Source organism: Daktulosphaira vitifoliae, unplaced genomic scaffold (genome assembly GCF_025091365.1).
Source record: "Daktulosphaira vitifoliae isolate Bord-2020 unplaced genomic scaffold, ASM2509136v1 Scaffold_3, whole genome shotgun sequence".
Taxonomy (NCBI): domain Eukaryota; kingdom Metazoa; phylum Arthropoda; class Insecta; order Hemiptera; family Phylloxeridae; genus Daktulosphaira; species Daktulosphaira vitifoliae.
In genome coordinates this window covers 4,632,833-4,642,168 of record NW_026099574.1, presented here as the reverse complement: position 1 = coordinate 4,642,168, position 9,336 = coordinate 4,632,833, and the positions used below count along the sequence as shown (strand labels likewise).

The 9,336-nt window shown below is 25.2% G+C and overlaps 1 protein-coding gene across 3 annotated transcripts; it reads left to right on the top strand.

Moving 5' to 3' along the window:
* The first annotated feature begins 347 nt into the window (after window positions 1-347).
* On the top strand, window positions 348-6,268 carry LOC126901131 (phospholipase A1-like). Of its 3 annotated transcripts, none has more exons than XM_050677379.1 (5): window positions 348-477; window positions 715-1,140; window positions 1,195-1,413; window positions 3,525-4,863; window positions 5,942-6,268. In XM_050677379.1, exons 2-4 carry the CDS (start codon window positions 726-728, stop codon window positions 4,202-4,204), a joined length of 1,314 nt encoding a protein of 437 aa, XP_050533336.1. In that variant the 5' UTR covers window positions 348-477; window positions 715-725; the 3' UTR covers window positions 4,205-4,863; window positions 5,942-6,268. The 3 variants fall into 3 exon arrangements, with proteins under 3 accessions (XP_050533336.1, XP_050533337.1, XP_050533338.1); XM_050677380.1 differs by having other exon boundaries at window positions 392-498; XM_050677381.1 differs by having other exon boundaries at window positions 394-510.
* The last annotated feature ends 3,068 nt before the right edge of the window (window positions 6,269-9,336 follow it).

Sequence of the window (9,336 nt, the reverse complement as noted above, 5' to 3'; positions counted from 1 at the left end):
AAGGACTGATATTATATCATTTTTACTTACTTTATCATAGAATCATAATTATCTTAAAATATCTACATCTATCAACAAATGTAGACCCAAATATTTACGAGAGGCCCTTTCTTTATTAAAAATTCATTTTTTGGTATCTCATCAGGTATATTTATATTAGGGTATATTAGGGAAATTAATATTAAATATATATGTGTGTATTTGACCCGGTATTATCTTTTACTTTGAGAAGGCTAATTAAGCAATTAAGCAATTGTATATTTTCTTATTATCATTTATTGATATTTTTAAGTGGAACAGAGTTAATAATTTTAAGATAATAAAGTGTACATAATGGTAGAACTATTGAGAACTATCTTACTGAAGTTACTTATTTAAATTAGCTTATGCAAATTTGAACAGTTAATAATTTTATTCAAACAATTCAGTCTATTATACTGCGAATATTGTTGTTATAGATAGAAAATTGTTAATAAGGTAAAATCTCGGATTAATAAAGTTAGTAATAAGGTATTTAATTTTTTAAATAAAACTTTTTATGTATTGCATTAACATAAGTAGTTAAACAAGCTCCTAAGATTTTCTACAGTTAAACTATATAAATTATTACCTTGTTAAAATGCATATTTTTAATACAGTTTATACAATAGAAATAATTTAAATTAAGCACGTGGAAGAATAGGTTTTATAAATTATTAAGTGTTTCTCTTTTAGGCCGGCAAGCAATGATTTCTAAAATGTGTTGTTTTCGAATCGTTCAATTTCTTATTTTATTTCAAATTTATCAAATATCTAATGCGAAAAATTCAAGTCGTAATATTCCAACTTCAATTAAGCACATGCCTGATGCACAGTTATCAATACTTGATGTAATAACCAGTTTTTTTTTCGATATTCGACGGCTAGATTCTTATAGCAAGTCAGATGTGAAGTTCATAGCTTTCTTAGCCAATAAGCCCGATGAACCTTTGGAAGCCAGCAGTGTAGTTTACGACCACATGAAGAAAGTAATATTTTATACACATGGCTTCAAAACTGCAGATTTGAACGATGGTGTAAATATGAAAAACGCTCTAATAGAAGGTGCAGATGACTTTGACTGCATAATACTAGTAGACTGGAGAAAAGGATCGTTGTATGGTAAAAATTATATAGCTTCTAAAGTTTTATTTTTTATGCAACATTTAATTTAAGACAATGGTTTTTGGCCAACCATAATGAAAACCGATTATGAGATTGCAGCCAACATTAATGTACCTATTGTAGCCAGAGCTATCGCTACATTTATTGATAAATACATATCCAGTAATGTCAAATTGCACCTAATTGGATTCAGCCTTGGCGGTCAGGTATCCGGTATGGCAGCTAGAACTCTAACAGAGAACACACAGAGAATTGTAGACCGTATCTCAGGTTGTATACAATTATATCGTAAACAATTATTTCATCTAATTATTTTAATAGGAAAATATACTAAGTCGTCTTTAGATGAAAATTATCTAACTTGAAGTTGTTTATTTTATAATAGAGAGTTATTAATATAAAAGCTACTAAGCAGACTAATCATATTACTTTGACAATGAGTGGGGTTGTAAATATTTTATATTAAACAGCTATGTAGAAACAGTATCCTCGCATCCCACAACTCTTTTATATTAACTAACATAAATGCATTACTGAGGATTAAGTCTAAGTATAAGTATATGTTAAAAAATATTTTCCAAATAGGGTCGATTGCCTTAGGTATGCCTAGTAATACAAATAATTGGACCCACACTTCCTCTTTAGTTAGAAATACTCGTTCAAAAGTTGTTAGAGTAGATCATATGTTTTTTTAACTAGATCATTTTTTTATTTGTGAGCTTATTAAATATGTTCTTTTTTAGTAATACGAATTGATATAATTTTAAAAATAAAAAGGAATTTTTTTTCTTTCAAATAATATAACGTTAGATTTTTTTAATTCTAAAATTGTCTAGTTCGAATGACTAAATAAATGTAATAAACTACTTTATATAGTTGAATCAACTATATAATTTATTATCCTACATACGTATAACTATTTAGTCGCTATATTATTTATAATATTCGCATGAGCAAACTATATCATTTTTCCATAGATCAATTGTTGTGAAAATATTATATATAGTGCCCAGACCTAACTGACAATGCTTATAACTTTTGATTCAATTGTCATTTTGTTTTAAAAATAGTTATTGCCTTCTTAGACTACGTTTAAGCTAATTTTTTAGATTCTCTGCGAAGCTGAGAAGGTATTAATTTTACTATCATGTGTTTATTTTTTAATTTTTTTTGTGTCTGTCACTACTTTTTCTTAGCTCTCACTGAGCCAATTTTTTTCAACGATACGTCAATCGATCACAAATTGTATCTAGTTGAAGACATTACTCTCAAAAATTAAAAAATTTTTACTAGTTTCCCGTAAATAATGGAAATCACCCAAAAAATTACTATTTTTAATATCAGTAAATTTCTACTATTTTTCACTTTTTTACTAAAAATTGCTATAAATTATTGAAAAATGAACATTTAAAAATAACTTCCCTAGATAGTGTTTTTGAGAAATTGGTGTATTATTCAAAAGCAAAAATAACTTTAAAAAGTTGAGATTTGTAAAAAAGATAAAGTTTTGTGAAAATATTACTATTTTGAATCTCCCCCTGTGAGCAGGTTAAATGTCAGATTTTCAAAAAAATGATATTGAATGAAAGGGAAATATCTAAAATTTCAATATAAAAAAAATTATGTTGATTCGTTTATTTTTCATAAAGTTATAGCAGTTTTAAGAAAAAATATTTACAAATTTACAAATTTTAAAAATAGTAATTTTGTGTGGAATTGGCGTCATTTACAGAGAACGAGGGAAAATTTTTTATTTTTTAGGGTAATGTCTTTAACTAGATACGATTTGTGATCTTTTGACGTATCGTTAAGAAAAAGTAGTGACAGAAACAAAAAAAAAAATATAAAAAAATAAACACATTATGGTAATTAATACCTTCTCATCTTCACAACGAAGCTAAAAATAGAACAGTGTGGTCGCAGTAGAGTTGGAACAAGTATAGATAATATATCTGACAGTGATTAATATAACTATCATTAAAAACACTTCAATAGGAGTTTGTTAAATTTTACAATAATATGTACACTTATTATTTCACAATTTCTATGTTTTAAAATTTCACTCAAACATTAAATGTCTGTTAAATTGTTTGCATATTTAAAAATAAGGTTTTTTTTTTTGACTGCCGATTTCTCATAGAAGAATAATTGTGAGATAGAATTACATTAATGTAATTTTGAAACACTGTTTGTTAAAAACACCGTAAATTTCAAAATTTACATTGGTCTTATGGGACGTTTTAAATTGTTTCTTTAAGTTATAAACAGATTTTTTTTTCTAAAACATGTATTTTAAATAAACAAGTTTATTCTTCTAATATACGCAAATTTCATAATACCTAATTATTTTATTTAATATACATTTATTTATTGTGTTATAGCTCTTGACCCTGCTGGACCAATTTTTGAATACTCTTTAAACACCTTTGAGGTAAATACAAATAACACCTTACGGAAAACAGATGCAAAGTTTGTTGATGTTATTCATGGTAGTAGAGTATTAGGGATGATAAATGAAGCTGGCCACTTAGATATGTACATGGATGAAGTAGAATGTTGGCTTCCAATTTGCACGCACTCCAAAACTGTCCTCGTATACATTGCCTCGATTAACAAATGTTCACAAATAACTTGTCCGACTGACGAATTTTCGAACTCTTTAGAGTGTAAAGCTCAAAATTCCAATGAATTAGCTAGTGCAGGATATTTAGCTGAGAAATACAGAGGTCGTGGGAAACATATTGTTACCTTTTACTTGAAATACTTCTCGTGGACGTGGCTTAAATACTCAACGGGTCATTGTTCCTCTATTTTAAACGTAAATCTACCGGCCAAATTTAGAATTTGCAAACATCCACCTAACAATGCATTGGAATGTATTAACCAACCATTTTTAACTGAATGTTTCGAGAATAAAGACTATCCAAAATCGATTTGCACAATAAATGGAACTATATTACACACAATGGAAGGAATGAAACTTGTCGAAACTGAGGATCTAGAACCACCTAGAGTGACTTGGGCTCAAACCTATTTACCTACCAAAGAAAATAATGAGTGAATTCATAAAATGTATATTTAAATTTTATTACTTAAATAGAACAATTCAAAACATAATACTATTTCATTAAATATTAAGAAAAAAATGTATACAAAATTGTACATATTTTTAACTATTTTACACATACAAAGATGATTTTTATAAAAAAAAAAATTATTAAAATATTATCATTTAAATTTAGAACTGTTGACCAAAATTAATACATTCCTTTCTAAAAAATTTATAATACCCAACTGATTACTTGATACTTTAAATTAACTAATAATTATTTTTTAATAAATTTTTAAAATTATGAAATGTGCATACATTTTGAATCAACGAAATGTTATAATAAACATGAGTCATATTACGGGAAATATTAACATATTATCTAAAGTACAAAGTAAAAAATATAATTAACCTCCATAGAGTTTTAATTAGTTGAAAACAGTTGTTATTAAGTTTTTAATATAGTCAGACACATTTCTATTATAATTCACTATAGTAGATTTGTTAATAATAAAACTACTTAAGTCGTTCTTTTATTAATTATCAAATAACTAAACTTCTTTGTTTTATTAGATATTATCATAGTTGCATTAGATTAAATATATTTATCACGTTTTAACTACATTTCAAAATTCTTTTTCGAGAAACATAAATATTAACTTGGTGTTAAGGTATGTATTTTGCATGTATTTTTATGGCATATATGTTTATTAATGATACTTTGAATATTGTAATTAGAATAACTACTTTATTATAAAAGAAATAACATTTCATCTTAACAATTTTTTTTTAAATAAAATCAAAAAAATATTATTTATTTAATGAAATTTCAAAAAATATTTAATAATTTGATTAGTATTTATTTTACAAGCATTATTGCTTTTACCACTAGTTAATAATTGGTAAAATAATGATAATAACAATCATAGAAGTAGTAGGAAAATAGAAAAATATCTAAAACCGTATTTCTAAATTATATATAATTTAAATGGTACAATTTAAAATTTAGTTTTTTTATGAAGAATAATTTTTTAGAAGACAGTTAAGCCAGTGTAATCCATTATGATTAATTTCATGTTGCAATTATTGTAAATATCTTCCTTAAAATTGTTTATACATAATTTATTAAACATTTTGTAACTTCAAATTTTATTCGAAATATTTTTTTTTTGGAGTAAATTAATTTTTTCCGTATATTTATATGCTTTCTATTTTATAAAAGAATATTATGTATTTGTGTTTTTTTATATCAAACAGGAGGGTATCACACTATCATACTTGGAAAATTGTAATCGTTTTAATAGATATTTGTTAATATAAGTTTTGAATACTATCAAACAATAGTTATTTAAAAAAATGGTCGTACAATTTAAAGAGTATTGTGTCTAGTGGAAAAAATGTATTATTTAACCTCCCCCTTTTTTTTAGCTTGAGGACAGGCAATGTAACCTAAGGTTATGCAACTACTATATTGAATTTTTTTAATTTAAGTTACATCAGTAAATACACAACGATGTCATAAATTTATTATTGTTAGATTTATTTTTATTGAAATACGCGTTTCATAGTGCAAAACATCGTGTTTATTTAAATTTTATTATGAAAATTCTGATTGTTTATCAATAGTTATATGATAATTATTTCTTCGAGTAAAAAATTGAGATTATTATCAACATTTTTTTTTTCTATTTGTAATTATTAAAAAATATTTTTTGTTTATCTTAATGAATTATTGGTTATTTTTTGTAGAAATGGTTATCTTTAAACTAAATTGCATCAAGCTATTCGCTTGCACTCTACTTGTTCAAATCAATGTTATATCAGCAATTAAGACATTCACCAATAATAATACATACTGGGAAACAAACAGAGTCATCGACTGCAATAAACAAAAATTAGATCCAATGTTACTGTGTAATGCCAAAGTTAACTGTCTTGATGGAAGTGATGAAATAAATTGTAAAGAATGTAAACCCAATGCATTTCATTGTGACAACGATATTTGTATTAAATTTTACTTAAGATGTGATGGATATAATGATTGTGGAGATGAATCAGATGAAAAAAATTGTGAAGGATTTATTTCTCCATTAAATTCATCTAACCATAACGTGCCAATTGAAATTGAATATTTACCTGATGATCGTTTTTCAATTAAACCATTTTTTAACAATTTATTTCATAAAAAAAATAACACTAGAAGTATCAAATAAAATTTCTAAAATAATAATAAATTGAAATTAATTAAAAATTTAATTACATCTAGTCATATTCAAATTTACTGATCAAACTACAATGATCTTATTGTATATATATCATATAAAAAACTACAAAATTAGTGTATGAAAATATTGAAGGTCAATTTTATACCAATACATTTTAAATAAATAATTTTTTAATTAAAATGTAATTATTATTAATAAAATTATAATTATAATTTTATGAATTAATTGAATAATACAGCATTTTTTTGTATGACTTAAGGCTTTTTCTCGTCATATTTTATAATACATTTTTTATTTTTAGAATTATTTTATTAAAAATAAATATGTTTAACGTATATATTACTTAGATCACTAATGTTCTAAAATTACATAACTCTCACATTTACAAATAAACTATTTTAATAATTAGGCTTACCAAGTAACACATCTAATTATAACTGGATGTCAATAAAAATTTGACATTGATTGGATACATTATTACTTGTTGACATTTTCTAGCAAAATTATACAAGAGACCCTAGTTATTGACACCTTTTAAAAATTTCCCTTTCTTTTTGTTTAATTTTTTAAACATATTGATATATAATAAATAACAGTTGTGATAATTTGATGTATCGTTAAAAAAGTTGGTCAAGCGAGAGCTGAGAAAGTGAGACACAAAAAAAATTACATAAAAAAATAATTTTAATATAAATAAGAAATTTCTTCAAACGAGGGCAGACTACAGTGATGGGGTCCTTAATATACATTGAAGTTATTGAATCTAAATGAGATAAAAAATCAAATGAGTTAAAATTTTTTTTCTAACTTAAAAACTTTTGTTAGGTATTTTAAAATAATATAAAATACAAAATCTATAATCTTAAAACAAAAATATAAAAATTTACATTATGAAGACAAAATGAAGTTCAACATTTTCTTTCCATATTGAAGTACAATACATTACATCTACCGGCCAAATTTAGAATTTGTAAACATCCACCTAGCAATGCATCGGAACGTTTTAACCAATCATTTTTAACGGAATGTTTCAAGAATAAAGTTTTGCATAATAAATGGAACTATATTACAAAGAAATAGAAAAATGGAAAAAGAGTGAAGAATTTTTACAGAAATTTCGAAATATTGACTTTAAGTTAATAACTAATAGAAAAATAATTGTGGAAACGTTTCTTCGTCATAAGTACTCTTAATAATTTTGAGTTTGATATAGGTTCGAAGAACAGTTCGAAAACAGTTCTAGGTAATTTTGAATTTTAGCTGAACTATTATTAAAGATGAGAGTAATCAATGAAGAAATAAAAAGGGTGACTNGGTGACATCCAACATTTTCAAAAATGTACAGCCTTGGGGGGTTGTTTATTCAAATATTTCCTGTAATTGAGTTTATCATTGAATTTTGATAGAAAATCTGTCATAATCTATGTGAAATTCTTTTGATAAAAAAAAAAGCTTACTATTTCTAGTATACCCTATTAAAATTTTATTAGGTTTTGTGATTTAAAAAAAAATATATTAGTTTTTATATGCAGAATAAAATTGGGAAAATGCTATTTTTTACGGTATGAAACTTTGAAATATTTTTCTAAATTTCTAAATTGTACGGTTTTTGTTGAATTTGTGGTAATAATAGGTTTAACTATATTAAAATCACATTCTTTTGACGTAGTCATCATAAAAATTGGTACAGTGAGAGCTGATAATTGTCATGCATAGACATAAAAATCATAGTAAACCAATAACTTCTCATATAAGCATAGAAGCTAAAATCAAAAATAGAACTAAAAACTTATATTAATCAAATAGTTAATCAATTTTAATTGTACAGAATATAATATGAAATAAATTATCATCAAAAAAGATAAACAATCATAGTAAAAATTAATTCAAAACTTAATAAAGAATAAAAACAGTTCTAGGTAATTTTGAATTTTAGCTGAACTATTATTAAAGATGAGAGTAATCAATGAAGAAATAAAAAGGGTGACTTAATAAGCATTTTATTTCTTCAAATTTATTAATCAATTATTTATTGTGATAAACTTGCAATAAAATAATCAATTCAAGATGCTTAAAGTTGAAAAGCGCTATTAATTAAAAAAAGTTAAGTTGATAAAGTTAATTTTTTGTGAAAAAGTTGTCATTTTAAATGCCCCCCTGTGGGCAAATAAACGGTCAGATTTACAAAAAAAAATATACCAAATGATAAGTAAAGACATCAAGCATCTATATAAAAAAAACGGTATCATAGTGGGTTGGGCACAGTGTGGACGAGGCATAGATGGGACAAGTATAGATGATATCTGACAGTGATTAAAATCACTATCATAAGAAACGCTTCGATGCAAATCTGTAGATAGTGTTTCCTTTAGAGAAATTTGCGGAATATTCTAAGAGCAACATCAAATCTTATTCCTTTAATTATATCCTGATTAGTAGTTCTTTGATTTTAAAATATAATATATGAATAAATACTAATTATAGTTTTTAAATTTAGTATGAAATTGTGAGGCCAGCTATGATGTATGGTTCATAGTGTTGGGCGGTTGATAAGAAAGTAGAGCAGAGAATAAGTGTAGCAGAGATGAGAATGCTTAGTTGGATGAGTGGAGTGACTAGAGAAGATAGGATAAGGAACGAGCATATAAGAGGAAGTATAGGTGTTGCGTCAATCGTGGATAAGATGACAGAAAATAGACTTAGATTGTTTAGTCATGGTATGAGGAAAGAAGAATCGAAAGCTGTAAGAACAGTTATAGAAATGAATGTTGAAGGAAGAAGAGATAGAGGAAGACCAAAAAAGAGATGGAGGGATGCTATTGAATGCGATTTAATAAATTTACTTACTTCTTTTTTTCTTGTAAATTGCTGTGAGATGATTTGATAAATATTTCCATATGTATATATACAGTTATAGTT

Excerpts from the sequence above, each read along its gene's own strand:
- LOC126901131 (XM_050677379.1), top strand. The coding sequence starts at position 726 with ATGATTTCTAAAATGTGTTGTTTTCGAATCGTTCAATTTCTTATTTTA. Across the intron at positions 1,141-1,194 it reads GAGAAAAGGATCGTTGTATG|ACAATGGTTTTTGGCCAACC; the intron begins GTAAAAATTATA and ends ATTTAATTTAAG. Across the intron at positions 1,414-3,524 it reads AATTGTAGACCGTATCTCAG|CTCTTGACCCTGCTGGACCA; the intron begins GTTGTATACAAT and ends ATTGTGTTATAG.